This window comes from Diprion similis, chromosome 13 (genome assembly GCF_021155765.1).
Source record: "Diprion similis isolate iyDipSimi1 chromosome 13, iyDipSimi1.1, whole genome shotgun sequence".
Taxonomy (NCBI): Eukaryota; Metazoa; Arthropoda; class Insecta; order Hymenoptera; family Diprionidae; genus Diprion; species Diprion similis.
In genome coordinates, this window is record NC_060117.1 from 8,018,830 (window position 1) to 8,035,741 (window position 16,912).

At 35.3% G+C, this 16,912-nt stretch overlaps 1 protein-coding gene across 1 annotated transcript; it reads left to right on the plus strand.

The window, feature by feature from the left end:
- The first annotated feature begins 10,699 nt into the window (after nt 1-10,699).
- LOC124413835 (single-stranded DNA-binding protein 2-like) lies at nt 10,700-12,099 on the plus strand. Its single transcript, XM_046894622.1, has 2 exons — nt 10,700-11,098; nt 11,902-12,099. The coding sequence occupies exons 1-2, from the start codon at nt 10,700-10,702 to the stop codon at nt 12,097-12,099; spliced, it is 597 nt and encodes a 198-aa protein (XP_046750578.1).
- Nucleotides 12,100-16,912: the final 4,813 nt, after the last annotated feature.

Below are 16,912 nucleotides of genomic sequence, written 5' to 3' on the forward strand. Positions count from 1 at the left end.
TATAGCAAACAAATAATTAGTCAACGAGAGAAAGTTTTGAGATTTTCGGTAGAATAAAGATAAACGATAGCTTGAACAGAAGTGATAGTTAACGAAAAAAGAATTAAGCTTGGGTCGGGATAAGGGATATAATGAAAAAAGACTACTTGAACTAATTGAAAATATTAGTAACTAGTGTTTGTTGCCTATTTCGTATCGAGTTTTTTTGGAGTACCCCACCAGGGACGCGTATTACGAGAGTTTCCTTCAGCTTTTTGGCCTTGTAACTGGCCATTCCAAAATGGCGCGTTACAATGTACACTATGGTGTTTCAAAAAGTAAAAAAAAAAATTCAATTTTCCAACTTGCCACATCTGAAATAGTTAGTTTAGGCAGAAATCAAAATTTCTAATATTAATATTAAGAGCTCAAATTTTTCAGAATATTCTTCTTTTATTTTGTCATCTTGTGCGATATTTTTACGGTGAGTAGTGAAAAAAAAAATTATAATTCTTTTTGCCCACTCTGATATGTACACTATATGGTATGACGAAAAAAAAAAGTTTTTGAATTTTCAGAGTGCTACATCTGAAATAGTTAGTTTAGGCAGAAACCAAAATTCTGACTAAAAATGGGCATCGTGGGTTGAGTTTTTTTTCTTTCTCCTTTTTATCGAATTTATTATGAATAATTATTAGTAAACATTCTTTCTGTGCTCACAGCGGCCAGTGGATCAGTTTTTATCTTATTGTTAAATAAGATTCTCCCGAAATTTTAACTATTTCGTTGATATTTGATAGGGACGATTATGATTATTATTCAATTAAAAAACATTTTCTCACTCAGATTTCAATATTTTATTCAATATTTACACATTTCCCATTACAATGTGATTAAGAATTAATTAAATTTAATTATGTTATTAGTCAAATTAAGAGTTGATTGTTTAATTTTTTGTTAAATGTTTTTCATCTGCTTTGATTGAATAATAATCAGAAAATTCGTTAGACGTACCTATCGAATATCAACTAAAAATATCTTTCGACAAAATTTTTCTTTCCGCCTAAACTAACTATTTCAGATCTGGCGGGTCGAAAAATCAAAAATTTTATATTAAGGTAGGGCAAAAAAATTGCAATTTTTTTTTTGTTTTCGTTAGTCACCGTGAAAATATCGTTCAAGATAACGAAAAAAAAAAAAATTCCATTCAAGTTTAAGCTCTTAATATTAATATTTGCGATTTTTCATTTCCTGACAAAATAAAATTACGATTCGAATAAATCGTCCCTTAAAAAAATGACGAAGGGATGTAGAAAAAAACCAAAGAAGAAGAAAAAAAAAAACAGCAACAACATCTAGTTACACTGACTAACTTTTTTCTCTCATCGTCACTGCTTGAACCTGTGAGATATGAAGAGGAAAACGTGGACTTTGAAATCTGCTTATTTTGCGTGAATTTTCCTCATGTAAGCACGAAGGTCCTGCAGCTTTTGGCAGCAATGTTCAGGCGTAATTCCGTAAGCTAGTTTATTTCCTAAGAGAATACACAAGGGATGTCACCCCCCAAGAATTCAGGCCAAGCTTTGATAGCCGATAGACCGTCGTCGCCACGATAGCTAATCACTCTATAATCGCTGATGCAGCCCGCCGTTATATGTATATACAGTGCCGATTCAAAATGGCTGCGGTTATGTTGATTATGAATTCAGGACCGATATCAACCCCACGGACTAGATAAATTTTCAGCACGATACTTTAGAACGTGAAACAAATTTTTACCCCCAGAAAAACGTTGTTTAATATAATGAAAATTGATTGTTTAAATTCGATAAAATGCGTTTTTAATTAAATCCGAGTTTATTTAGTTGAGATAATTTTTAATCGAATCACCAAAATTTTTTTGCTTCTCTGAATGCGCGGCGAAAAGAGAAGGAAAATAAATAAATTCTTTACTGGAACGAATTATTCGTTTTTCAACCGATTACTACTTGCCGAATAAATGATGAGAAAGGAGTTTTTGAAAAAAGATAAGTAATGTAATTAGGAATTTTTAATCAGAGGTTCTTTACTTTTTTCTAATTTTCAATTTCAATCCTCTAAGATATCGGATGTTTATATTCTTATTACAGAAACAATGAAAATGAATTTTTGAGCTTGAAGATTAGATTTTGTCATTTCAGTTGAAATGTTTGAATTATTTGGGATAAACAAATAAACAAAAATGTGTTTCACGATCAATGAATAAATTTTTAAAAGAATGCCCATATTCGGAAATATTTTATTATAATATTATTGTTTATCCACCGCACAGTCGAAATCCCCGATTTACCCGATAATAAGAAGTACAATGAATCATTTATCTCGAACGTGAAACGAATTTCATCAACACAACCCAAATGAAAAATAATTTCGAGAAATCGAATTCCGAACCTTAAACCGAGGATAAAATACATCCTAATTATGACTACAAAGTGATTTTTTTTTATCCACTCAAAACGTAACTTATACCTTCAATGATTACAGAGAATTGATTTGTCGGAATGGATTATTCAACAGTAAAAAGTACAAAGCAATTTAAACGAGCTTTTTCCGCAGGACGAATGTTGTTTACGAAATTTGATCAATTTTATCTCGGCCCAGTTTGAACCGCACATAGAAGCAAGGATAGCTATAAGGATAAGGAAAAGGAAAAGGAAAAGCGTCCTCTTCGCTACGGAACCTACAATGTTTTCTGGTTTGAACTGCAGGCAAGTCGGGTAGGCATAAAACCCCTGACAGATATGATCCCCGGTACGTGCAGCACGTATCGCCGAAGGACCTCTTATTTTCAGGACCCGCAAAGTCTGCGGGGTGCGGAATCGCTCCCCTTCGTATACCTTTTCTACATATATTTATGAATGAAAATCCCGTGCCACGATGTTTGTTCACGATGTTCAACTCCGAGACAGCTCAATCGATTTCAATGAAATTTTGACTTTTTTTTATAGGACAAAGGGTTGTAATTCGATTATAAGTTCCATAAGTCGTTTATAGATGGCGATGTGAGTTGATCAATTGATATTTGTATTAAGGTGCTTATAAAGACGCGTTGTACACCTCGAAAACGCGGAGATGCAAAACTCCTATACCGCTCAAGCGATCAGAGTGAAACTTGGGCAGTTAATGCCTTATTTTGGCAAAAAGTGGAGCGTCTTTTAACTTTTTCAAAATTTGGAAAAAAATTTTACAGATTCGTTACCACCCATAGAGATTGGCTAAATTTTTACAGTTGCACTGGATGGATCGAACTATCCGGTATGATGCCACTCGGTGGTGTTGAAACACACATTTTGAGCCCAGTCCCATGAGATTTGATGGTGAAATGACGAAATGGCAGCTGATCTGGTTTTCGATTACGAAGAACACCGAAATCTCATTTTGGCGACATTTGTTACCGACCTTTCATGCACATGCCAGTAATGTTTGCGTGTAACGTAATTAATTTCGAAAACACATCAAAATCGTTCACTCGAATCCATACCTCACAAAAGAAAGGCTTTTTCGTTGAATCAAGTAATTCGCTCGACTCAATCATTTCAACAATCTATCTAAATCGAAATTGTTGAATCAAATTCATCGTATTTGAAACAAATAAGAGATACTAGGTTCAAGCGAACGGACTCCAACAAAATCTACTTACTTGGTTCAAGAATTCCTTTCTCACCGTGATATAATACCCATGTATGTACGTGTGTGTATACTAGGGCGATTTTTTTTTGAACGACTATTTTTTTTTCAGTCCTCATCGAAAATTTTGTTCTATATGTCGAACAAAAAATGCCCTTAAAGTTATAGCCCTTAATATTAATATTAAGTACTCACCCAGGGCGCGAAAAGATTTCACACATAAAATACACGTGAATCGAAGCGTTTTTTTTCAAATCTCTACAACTCAGCGGAATTTTATGATATCACATTGGTCTTGGTCGCAATTCACGCAGAATTGAACCATCTTCGAAAGTGTCTGAAACGTCGTGAGTCCAACTTACACTGGTGAGATGGTACAGGTCACTATAGTTGATTTTTACCTAAAATTCTCCATTTTTCACTGTTATCTCCGAAATGATCAACTTTACCAAAAAAATGTAGAAAATAACTTTATTGGAAATTTGAGATATCGGAATTCAACTTACTTAACGTATAAAATTTTTTATGTTCTATTGAATTAAACGTTTTAATCTAATATAACCAATAAACATTATGGTTTATTGAATCCAACGTTTTAAATTACTGATATTCCTATGGAATAGATTGAATGGATCGAATCGAATCGAAAAAAATCAAATTCCAATACAATATCAATAATTTAAAACGTTTGATTCGATAAACCATAAAAATTTTATACGACAAGAAGTTAAAGTTCGATATCTCAAGAAATATCAATCTGAGCATTTTGGTCTGTACGACCTTTCTTATAGGAAATCAAATTTCCAACAAAATTATCCTTTACATTTTTTTGGTAAAGTTGATCATTTCGGAGATAACAGCGAAAAATGAAGAATTTTGGCTAAAAATCAACTATAGTAACCTGTACCATCTCACCAGTGTAAGTTGGACTCACGACGTTTCAAACGCATTCGAAGATCGTTCAATTCTGCGTGAATTGCGACCAAGACCAATGTGATATCATAGAATTTCGCTGAGTTGTAGAGATTTGAAAAAAAAAACGCTTCGATTCACGTGTATTTTATATGGGAAATTTTTTCACGCCCTGGGTGAGTACCTACTTAGTATTAATATTAAGGGCTATAACTTGAAGAGCATTTTTTGTTCGACATATAGAACAAAATTTTCGATGGGGACTGAAAAAAAAAATAGTCGTTCAAAAAAAATCGCCCTAGTGTATACATATACAATATACATATATATATATATATATATATATATACACATTAGGGTGGCGCAAAAAAACCGACTATTTTTTTGTTTTTTGAGTCTCGTGTGACAAAATGTTAGTTTTTGATGTTTTAAGAGCCCACTCCAAAGGACAGCTCAAAAAAAAAAAAAAAATTTTAAGAGGTCGTTCCAAATTTTGAAAAATGTCAAAAACCTTAAGAAAATTAAATTTAAAAAATTGTATTTTTAGTATTTTGGTAGATTTTTAATTCATGTCGTGGTGTATTGTTATCGATTCTTTCTTACTAAATTGGAGAAAAAAAATTTATGAAATTTTAAGATGAATATTAAAAGGTCACTCAAAAAGATCTAAAGAAATGCACCAAAAATTTGAAAAAAAAATTATGAGCGACCTTTCAAAATTCAAATTTTGAACTGAAAATTTCGGAAACTTATTTTTTTTTGTCTATAAAATTATACAGTAACGGAAAAAAAAATTAAAAAAAAAATCGATTTCTGACGTTTTAAAAAATGTTGGAGCGACCTTTGAAAAAAAATTTTTTTGAACTGTCCTATAGAGTGGGCTCTTAAAACATCAAAAACTAACATTTTGTCACGCGAGACTGAAAAAAAAATAGTGTTTTTTTTTGTTGCGTCACCCTAATATACATATATATACCAGATAAATACACGTGATGTGTAAGTGCACGAAACTTTGTCATTTCGATTATTTGCGAGAGGTTCCCACGTGCGAAATATTTCCGCGAATGCAATTCACCTCTCAAATTCCTTCTAGCGTTCATGGAAGTGAGCTTTTCGTCCTGCTTTTTTCCTCCTTTTTCAGTCCGTTCGGTTACAACGCCGCACTGGCTGCCTACTCAACCTCTGCACGAACGATCTACCCTACAACGAATCGTTTCATTTCCGCTCACTCGAACGCGTTTCGATTTTTTTCTCCCTGTGTTTCTTTGCCTTCTTGTTTTATTTTTCATACGCAGTTCCTTAGTGCGAAAACGAGTCTTCGAAAATTTGTACAAAGATTTGATCGGACAGGTTTTTCAAATTTTGTTTGAATTTTTTGAAATTGGAGATTTTTCCTAGCGTCACTTTATTGCGTAGTGAAAAGAAAAATGCTGATGATAAAAAAAAAAAATTTCGTTTCTTCTGCGGAAAGTCAATGAAAAAATGTATATCAAGTCCATAAAAATCGGTATAATCAAAGTGCGAAGAAGACACGTTTTCAGTTACGTATTCAAGGAATAATTTTTCGAACTTCGAAATAAGAATAGTAGAAATCTACCGGATAAATTAAAATTTATACAAATATGACAGAGGTAGAAAAATTGTCTGTTTTTACCTGTTGCCTTAAACTGAGGTGCAAAAAATATTACAAAGTCATTGAAAAATATTGTAAACTTTCAAAAACAGCAAGTCTTTAATTCTTCATTCACGAACAAGTTTTTCAGATACTTTAATCAACCATAAATACAGATTATTAATCTGTGGAATCAATTAACAATGCATGAAAAAAATAAAAATTCTGTAAATCACCCTAACGGCTGGAAATTTCCAAAAAATTATTATTAAACCTCCCATTTCAAAGGATGGCAGAGAATTGAGACGAAAATATAACGAACTGAGCATCAGGTGGGAGAATAAAATAATTCACCGTTTAGTAGTAATCCTAATCAGCGACACTTTCAAAAATCAATATTTCAAACAATTCATCTTTCGATATTTTATTTTCACATGTTTGAAATTTCGATATATCGGCCCTCGCAGTATCGACCCTTCCAAGTTTTGACCTCCACCCTAGGCCGTTTGGCCTAATTGCAGGTGTCTGGAAAAGTGACTAAGAATACCTGAAACCTGCGGGGATGCGACCCACAAATTCGGTAGTTATTAGAACAAAACATTGACCGTTTATACGATATTCCGTGACAATGCCAAATCGTCAGGTATACGTATTTCATGTTCCGAAAATGGATTAACGGGACTTCTTTTATGAGACACTTTAAGCTTCCGGATCTATTTATTACGAGATTTTAAAGCGAGAAGCCAAAACTGATACGATTAGCGGCGTCTACTTTAGCCTTTTCGATAGCATGGCGTTTTGGTTACAACGAATACAGACAACTGTCTGAGTCTAAAGGATCAACTCAGTCTTGAGTCTATTTTTCAGCTAGCAGCTCTCTCGTTGGATTATTATAGTTCCAAAATTCCATGTAATATGGTCACGACGTTTGGTGCAACTTTTGAGTATGCAAATATACTTGACAATCTGGAAAAGTTCTCTGGCTTGGGTTTTCCATGATTTTTTTTTTGATTTTTCATTCATTCGTTTGAAAGTCCCAGGAATAATTGAAAACGTTGTTGCGGGATAAAAGAAGAAATAGTTCCGATGAATGATTTGATCCGATTTTCAAAATTCTTTTTTTTCAAAAATTAAACTAGTGACGAAGGCTAGAATAATTCACAATCTGCAGTACATTTTCAATCCTATAATTATTACAGCTTCTAGATTAATCTTTTGAAAATATATGGAATGTTCATACATAGTAGAAGGAAGAATTTAAAATTTGATTAACTCTAACGTTGAATATAATTCTTTTGTTCTATATTTGTTAACTCGTAGAAAAAAAAATCCTCAATTTAAGTTAATCAATATGTGGAATTGAATTACCAAATTGCAACCGAATCTCAAATTGCGATGAACTTACAAGAACTTGAGTAACAGTAATCAAAATAAAATAATCTCATTTTCTAACGCAAGAGAAACGCTTTATTTTTTTGTTATTCCAGATCTGCGATATTTTCTCGTGTAATAATCAAAATATCTTCAATCCAGCATCATTTCAGTAACTAACTACTAGGGTGCCGCAAAAAAACCGACTATTTTTTTTTTTCTAGTCTCGTGTGACAAAATGTTAGTTACTAAAAAAATTTTAAGAGGTCGCTCCAAATTTTCAAAAATGGTAAAAATCGTCAAAAAATTAGATTAAGAAAATCATATTTTCAGTATTTTGTTTGGTTTTAATTCATTTCGTGGTGTATTTTTATAGATTTTTTTTACTGAATGAAAGGAAAAAAATTTATGAAATTTTAATATGAATATTAAAAGGTCGCTCGAAAAGATCTGAAAAAATGCACCAACAAATTAAAAACAAATCATAAGCGACCTTTCAAAATTCAAAGTTTGAACTGAAACTTTCGGAAACTTATTTTTTTTTTGATCTATAAAATTATACCGTAACGAGAAAAAAAAATTGAAAAAAAATCGAATTTGACGATTTCTGACGTTTTAAAAAATCTGGAGCGACCTCTCAAGAACTTTTTTTTGAGCTGTTCTTTGGAGTGGGCTCTCAAAACATCAAAAACTAACATTTTGTCACACGAGACTCGAAAAACAAAAGTCGGTTTTTTGCGACACCCTGTTGACTACATATAGTTGGACGCTTTTAAAAATCTTTCATCTTTCAATAACCCGGAAGAACTTTCGATTGCGACAAAAATCTGTGCTGAACGTCAAACCATGCGAAATTCGACACACCGAGGCCTGATCGATCCAACGGTAAAACCGATCTATGAATCACGATATTCTTGTGAAGAATATATGATCGATATTGAAATGACTTTGAGGCTGTCATTATATTCGAGGGATTAGCTGCACGTGGATTTGAATACCTTCGACCCAAGTGGTTCTGGGGTCGAGCTTACGGTGTCACATACTCAAGTGTATGAGGCTATACCTATATTTATATGGCTGCAGTATGGGATTGTTGGTTTATTGCTCAACTGTTATAAAAATAAGATGCATAACGATTTGCGTTTTGAAATTTTTAATAATTATCTGAACAATTATTGAGAGCGTGTAATAAAAAATTGATCATTAAATACAGCATTAATATTGGGTAATCAGTAAATGAAACAAAATTATTGGTAAAAACGATAAATCTGAATTTTCACCTTATAAAAATTTGCGAACTAAGTTTTTGATGCTAATATCGATATTTCTCTACTCAAAAGGATCAAAGTCGGAGCAGAATCAGCGATATTTGGTAAGTTATTGAATACAATAAGCATGAAAAAAATTTATTTCTAAAAAGTCCAAAAACTCCATGTTGAATGAATGGTAAAAGTATCGTTATTTAGACAGGATTAAATGGCATCGGGAAATTTTTTTCTTTCTTTCAAAATTGTTTTTAAGCTATTAACTAAGGATGTCAACGATAACCAAGCAAAAAAAACTGATTTGGTAAATAACGGACACCGGAACACAACGGAATACTACATATTCTTGAGGGCTTAGAGTTTTCATATGCACGGCGCTGCACGGCGCTGCAAGCCGCATTAAAAAAGGATTCTCGCTGTAGAATTTGGAGGCGTTTGCAGTGCTGTGCAGCGATTTGCGGTGCTGCGTTACCGCTTAGTGTGAACACCTGCTTAAGAAAACACTGCAAGAATTAAAATACGCTGCGTTGTGCATCGCCGTGCTCCAGTCGGCGTCAACCTTAATTATCCATAAAATGAATCTATTTCAGGGATTGCAATTTTGATTGAGAGATGGATTAAAATTTCAGTTATAATTCTCGTCGGCAATATTTTTCTCCACGATTGCGTTGACGTGCTGAAAGTTTGAGGCTTAGATTTCAGCAAGTACTTTTTATAGCTGTGAGCAAAATTTTAAGGTGAAGGGTGCAGAGGAAGTCTGTAAAGAATTTGATTCCTTAGAAATGTGAATCTAGGAATTCGGACACGCATCTTGAATTTTTTTTTTCGTATAAAGGTTTAGTTTAAAACGGTCAATCATAACGCGAAATTTTGAAAAAAAAATTAGTCATAATTTATTTTTATAATGTTCCACCACTTAAAACAAAATGGAAAAATTCCTGAGTGTGAAGGGGAATGGAAGACATTCTCTGACAAAGTTTGTCGCGAGACGATTTGAAATAACGATTTTAAATAACAACAAGTAAAAAACATTATTATAGTTTCATTTCTGTTTTTAAAAATCGGTTTTCCACATGACATTTGTAATAAAAGTATTTTTTTATCCCATTCACTCGTAAGAATTGGGAAAACCATCACCATTCATTAATTTCGAATTTGATATTGAAAAAAAATGAATAAATAAAATTGAGAAAAGGTTTTTTCGTTCGAAAATCTCGAAAACCGTTCGAGATGATGAGCTAAAAATTTGGCCGAATTATTTTTATCTGATGTCAAATCGATCCCCCAAGTGTAAGTCACAAAAGCCGCGGGAGCAGATGTCCCATACAAACTCGGCTGTATCTTTTACCGCTATGACATTCTTTAGAAAATTTTATGACATCGTTTCCTTGTTTCGATCTAGCAATGGTAACCAATAAATGAAAATACATCAAAACTGTTCACTATAAAACTAATTCTATTTCATGGCTTAAAAACTGTAAATTAAACTAACACTTTTACACAACCGCACAACAACGTCGTTCATTATAATTAAGTGCAGGTACTGAGTCACACAGTCTAAATCCGGGAAATTTTCTCCACAGGTATAATATCGGTACCTAATTGAACGGCAGTTTGACTCCAGCATTATTGTACAAACGACTAACAAGTGAGGAGTAGGTATAGGGCGGTGATAATTCCTTCAGCATGAAATTCCCGTTCACCGATTGGCCGGTTATAGATACGCAATTTGAAAAAGGCCCCACCCCCATCAGGGTTAAAAGCGGGACCCCAGCCGAACTCAGGTCAGTAAGGCCCAAGCCGTAGAAAGCAATCAACCACAGCTTGTGAGCCAAGAGAGGAGAACGAGAAATCTTTGAAGTGCAATACGATTTAAATAATTGGAGGAGATAATATGGACGCACAGAGCCAGCCTGAATCGACGACGGTCGCAGCGGAAAAAGAGGCCCGCCAAAAACTGGCCTTTTACGTGTGGGAGTACCTCCTTCACGTTGGGGCGAAGGAGACGGCGAGCTCTTTCGTGTCGGAGATTAATTGGGAGGATATCAGCCTGGGCAACTCACCGGGCTTTCTCAATTCGTGGTGGAACAAGATCAGGAAACTCAACTGCGCGGCTCCCAGCCGCTGCGAGCCCGTCGAGAACTGCGACAATTACGTTACCGACGGTGCAAGGTCCGAGGGAATGCCGGGACTCCCCGCTGGATCCAGTGCGAACGACGGTCAGCTGACACACGCGCAGACGCGGTTCGTGCCGTCCCAATTCACGGGCCCCCAAATGCCGGTGATTCAACAGGTAATTAGAAACTTATCTCACTACGAGTCACTTTGCCTATTTAAGGGGATGTCGGATTTTTGTCAAATAGGGTAAATCTCGTTTACAACTTTATACTTTGTTACTTTTGAATTTTCCTATTGGAATTGGTGTTGAAAAACTTGACTCAGTCCAGTTTCTCCGCAGAATTTTGCAGAATAATCGCGAGCACAGTATTATATAAATATGAACGTTTATGAAATTTAATTATATTAACAAATGATGGAAGCTTTTTTTTATTGGAGAGTAACCAGTAACCGTATATTGAGGACTTATATTTTTTGTTTGAAATGACGGGCCGAAGCGTGCCTTCCTAGATCTACGAAAACAAAATACGTTATCATTGATATAAAAACGAAGTTGATTTGATTGTCAATAACTACTGTGCGATTATTTCGTAAAATCATTGGAAGAAATTGGAATTAGTATACTTTTTCACATGTTATTCGGATGAGAAAGAGTCACATGTAATACGGCAGCTCTTACATTAGACTTAGATGAAAAATTCTTTGATACTTCGGAAAAATTTTTACTTCCACAAAAACTCACAATTTGACTACGTTCCAAGAACAATATAAGAATCAAATGCCCTCGTTTAAAATTGTCTAATAAGCATTTCTTGAAATTAAACTTTCTTATGGACTACGATTTATTGATATGGATCAACAAGAAAGCAGTTCTTCACTCTTAATTGAAGTGCCATAAACGATTCCGAACAGTCCCCTTGTGATCTTTTTTCATAAATACTCAACTTAACAGACATTCTTTTCACCTCTCTTGATTAGGTTTCCGCTGCGACGAGTGCTCAGATCACGGGTGATCAGTTCGACGGTCAGCCACGGGTCGACATGCCAATACCGTGGAACGGAGCGTGGGACTCAACGACCTGCGAATTGGGCCCGATGCGCCAGCGCCAAAGGCCCCGGCGTGGTCCCGCTTATAGGCCCTCGACACGGCCCTTCGCTAGGCCGAGGAACGACTAGTAAGCCTCCGGCTCGGTCGATAAGTTATCGTTCGGCGATTCAGGCTCCAGCGCATAGGCAATGCAGAGTTCACAGGATCCAGGAAGCGTGGGAAATTCGTACCGGTTTGTGAAGCAGGAATCATCGTGCGACTCGTGTCATTAATCCCGTGACACTCGAGTTTTCTAGCTTCGGCACCATTGCCGATAGAACGAAAACGGGTCCATTGAGTCAGCAACTATTCGCAAGATCAAGGAAAGCATGCGCGAGAAGGAGAATTGGTTATTAGAATTAATTAGAATTAGAACACGGCTATTGTTGGACTCATTTCTACAGATTTTTGCTTTATCATGTGAACTTCGTTAATTCCAATTTACCGAGTGATTCATTCTATTTATTCGTAATGTTATTACGCCTGATTTCCAAAAATCTCTGACCGTTGTAGGCGATTTGAAATGACTTTCAAGATGGATAGAATTATAGGAAATCATAAGAAATTACTCAAAATCACATTGAACGTTGGAAAATCATTGGAATTCAATGGAAATCAAATGGTGATCTGGAAATAAACGAAAGGCTATCATAACGTAAGAGTTTGCAGGATGTTGACGAATTGAAAACATTTGCAGTTCACCGCACGACTCACAGTGATTTTCTTGATTTTCAATGCTCGCCACGGATTTCTTTGTCTGCACTGATCTATATCGTGTCATTTCAACTGATTCGCAATGATTTTCAACGATTTCAGTAATCCGAATCGATTTCTTGTGGTTTCATCAGATGTTTCAATTGCAAGTCGTGTAAGCTTTTTTCAATTTTTTGGTGAACATGGCTCCTCAGTTATCAGTATAATGTAACCACCCAACAGTGTTTCCTCAATTTTTACTTGACAATTTTATCGAATACGATAGGCAATCGATTTGTTTTACTACAATCAAGTTCCTAGACTTGTGCGATCATATCTACGTACTTTTTTCTTAATCATAAATGTTATAATAATTGTCACCTATAAAAATGTTAAATGTAATATTTTTTCAAAATTTGATATGAAGTTGAATAAATAATCTGTATCATTTACCAAAACCAGACCAACAATATTATATTTTTCACCTTACGAATCAACTCGACCTCATGCATTTAATTTTCACGATTATACTGCTAGTTTCTGATTTTTGCCTTAACGAAGCAGGGACTGTTTTGTCAAATTCAACTGCATCAGCTTGACCAATGAAACTGATAACTTTTAATACAATTTTAAATCAAACTCAAGCTTATTATAAAAAGTCGTCCATAACTGAGATCTTTTATTCCAAATGAGGAATATTTTTTATTTCGTAAATCGAATTAAGCTTAACAAAGTCCAATTGAATTAGCTGGACCTTCAGACGATGACGTCTTTGTCAAATGGCACATTTACACTGAAAAGCATATTTTTTTAGTCCTTGAACATAGTCGAGCATTTCGCTGACAGACTTTTTCAGATCTATATGTATGTTACGACAAATATGTAGCCATCTTGCAAGGTATGTTAAGCAAAAAAAAAAAAAAAACGATGGGTAAGAAGAAAGAAAAGAAAAATTGTCCGATTGAGCGTCGAAACCAATCATCCTTTCCAAACACTATTCCCTCGACGTGAAAATCGTCGCGAGTTCACAATTTTCCTTTTTTTTCAGTTTTTTTTTTTCAGTCACGTCGCATCTTTTTTTCACTCTATTCCTTTCCTTTCGTTTTGTATGCAGAAATACGAAACGAGTTCGGAAAATGTGTGCGAATTTGATGAAACAGGATCTTGACATTTTTTGATAACAATTTTTGAGAATAGATTATTTTTAACAACAATAGTCAGTTCCAAATCGCATTTAAGGATCCAAAATAATATTAACAATTATTTATCTTATGCGTTAAATTTGGAGTAAATAATTCATCGCTCGACACAGAATGAAATTCGAATTTAAAATATTTCCGCTGTTTCAAAGTGAATTTTTTAATCTGTCCCTGATTTACTGTAGAACAATTTTCTTAAAAATAAAAAATCGAATGTGATGAAAGAAGATAAACTTGACGAATCTACGCTTTTCATTCTCGAAGGCGTTAATCCCCCGATAATCCATCATCGTAAAAATATGGATCCATGTTTTTCGGACCCCAAAACACTTATTAAAAAAATAGCCAAAGTCTTAAAGTAACTTTCTATATATAGTCATGTTTCAATCTCGATAGAACTAAATATACCTAAAAAAATGTACACATTATGTGTAAAAAAAATGTAAAAAAAATTATACGGCTCTTTACAATCAAAATTCGTCTTTCGGCACATTCGTTATTACATCATTAGACACGTGATATGTTCCTCCAAATTGAGGCACGGTACAGATTAATTGGGAGTCACACTCCGATGAACAAAGGATCAATAAAACCTCTCAGTCTTTAGATAAGATTATCTAGACTTACCGTTTTGGTTCTTGGAGCATAACTCGAAAGTTTTCCCGGATCAGACGGGGCATCCACTGCAGATATCCGTTCCAGATCTGAAGGTAAAAAATGGCGGACCATTAGCCGTAATCGGTGAAATAATACGCGACCAGTTGAGCACGTGTAACACGTGCTTCTGCCTTGTGAGTCGTTTCATTATAGGTAGGTATACTTGGCCACTGTGACGAGTCCGTTACGTTGGCAACGCTAAATCAGCCCGCAGCGCCACTGCCGGCTGATGGTAAAACAGATTCATGACCCTCGAGTTTCATACTTTTGGGTTAGGTTCGCGAAACTGGCTCAACGTTGGTGAACATAAGATAACTCATGACCCATGAATATTGTATTTTTAGGTTAGATTCTACGGTCATGAGTTATTTTTGTGGACCTATTATGTTCACTAGGGTGTTCTTTAAAAAGGTCATTTTCGTTTTCGACTGGCCCAACCCTCAAATCAATTCCGAACAATTAAAAAATAATTCCTCAATTTTTTTCAGATTTTTATATCAAGTTTAACCCGTGCCCGGAAGAATGTGGATTTCCCCGATTTAACCGAGCGAATATCGATAAAATTTGGTTTTAAGGAAGTTTTTTGGATCGGTGCCTACGCGTCTAAACTTAAAATTCAAAAATTCAAAATGGCGGATTCAATATAGCAGACCAAAATCCAAAACGTCATTCGGTTTCGATAAAATTCAGTGCTCGGGGGTTTTCGAAATCGCTGATACCGAATCTGAGCTTGAAATGACGAAACTCAAAATGGTGATCCAGTATGGAGACATCAAGTGACTTCTGGGATTTTGATCCACCATGTTGCACCCACAATTTTGAATTCTGAAATTCCGACTTCAGATGCGTTGTCAGCGACCCAAAAAACTCCCCTAAAACCAAATTTCTTACCGGGCACGAATTAGAGTTGAGATAAAAACCTGAAAAAATGCGGGAATTATTCTTTAATTATTTGGAGCTGACTTAGAGGGTGAGTCGGTCGAAATTCAAAAATTATTTCTTTGATAACCACCCTAATGAACACACACATCACACACAGCTTGATACCAAAGAAATGCACAGCCACCACAATATGTTTACAAAGATCACGTCCGTTTCACAGCCGACCGACGGTCGCGCTGCAGTCTGATTCGGAACTGCAAACGTAACTGACTCATCGAGAAAATTAACCATTTCAGAATCACTGCCGCCAAGTGTACGTGGGAAAAAATTGGCCCGCAGCGAATGGTTATCTTCTCTTCACGGTTCAATGCCGGCGCCATTCCAACCTGAACAAATCATATCTTGCTGATACAACTATGCTGCTTGGTGGTCGTATTCGTTTAATGCGTGTTTATATCGTCAAGATCACTCGGAAGCAAAGGTTGGATCATGGAAACAGATAATTGATAAGCACAAATCTTGTCGTGAAAGCGGTTTCTGACAATTGCGCTGTAAAAAATTTCAATATCTGTGGTTAATCAGAAATTTTAGTAAAAATGGATATTGTTACAATAACGGTTTGAGAATTTTTGAAATTGCAAGAAAACAGTAGATTTTCTGGTTAAAGCTGCGAAATTTTTTTTTTAATTGTGTAGCCAGAATTATACTTCTTCCGTTTGGTGAAAAACGGCAGTTATTAGTGTGGAATAAAATCTTTGAATCATGTTTTTCAAAAAATTTTACAATTTTTCAAAGCGAAGATGGCAAATTGTCTTAAAATCGTCTTTAATTTAGCGTTCTTTGGAAAAATCCAGATGATTAGAGACTTTTGAAGTGTGGAATGAAAATTTTAATAGAAATAAATGCGCTTCGATAATCTATCTATCTATCTATTTATCTATCTATCTATCTATCTATCTATCTATGTATAAAAAAAGGTTTTAATCGCTTGAAGTCAACGTTTTTAAAATTGACGTTTTTAAGATTAATGAAGTTAGCGTTTTTAAGATTGAAATTGTAATACGCATGAAGGTGGGTTGACGAGGAGGTGTTTGCCGTCGTCCAGGACCAGCGCTCCGTAGTCTATTAAATTATTGTGGTCCAGGTTGCCGGGAAGGTGTTTTACGTTGTCCAGGACCAGCGCTCAGTAGTATTTGTGGTCCAGGTTGCCGAGAATGTGTTTTTCGTCGTCCAGGACTAGCGCCACTTAGTTTTCGTGGTCCAGGTTGCCGAGAGTGTGTTTTCCACAATCCAGAACCAGCGCTCCGTAGAATTCGTGGTCCAGGTCGATAGGAGGATGTTGTTTGTCGTCCAGGACCAGCGCTCGGTAGTTTTCGTGGTCCAGGTTGCTGGGAGTAGCGCTCCGTAGAATTCGTGGTCAAGGTGGATAGGAGGATGTTGATTGTCGTCTAAGACCAGCGATCCGTAGTTT

What these genes read in the sequence shown, in the direction of transcription:
- LOC124413835 (XM_046894622.1), top strand. Translation starts at nt 10,700, where the DNA reads ATGGACGCACAGAGCCAGCCTGAATCGACGACGGTCGCAGCGGAAAAA. An exon ending in AAATGCCGGTGATTCAACAG is followed by an intron (nt 11,099 to 11,901) that starts GTAATTAGAAAC and finishes TCTCTTGATTAG; the next exon opens with GTTTCCGCTGCGACGAGTGC.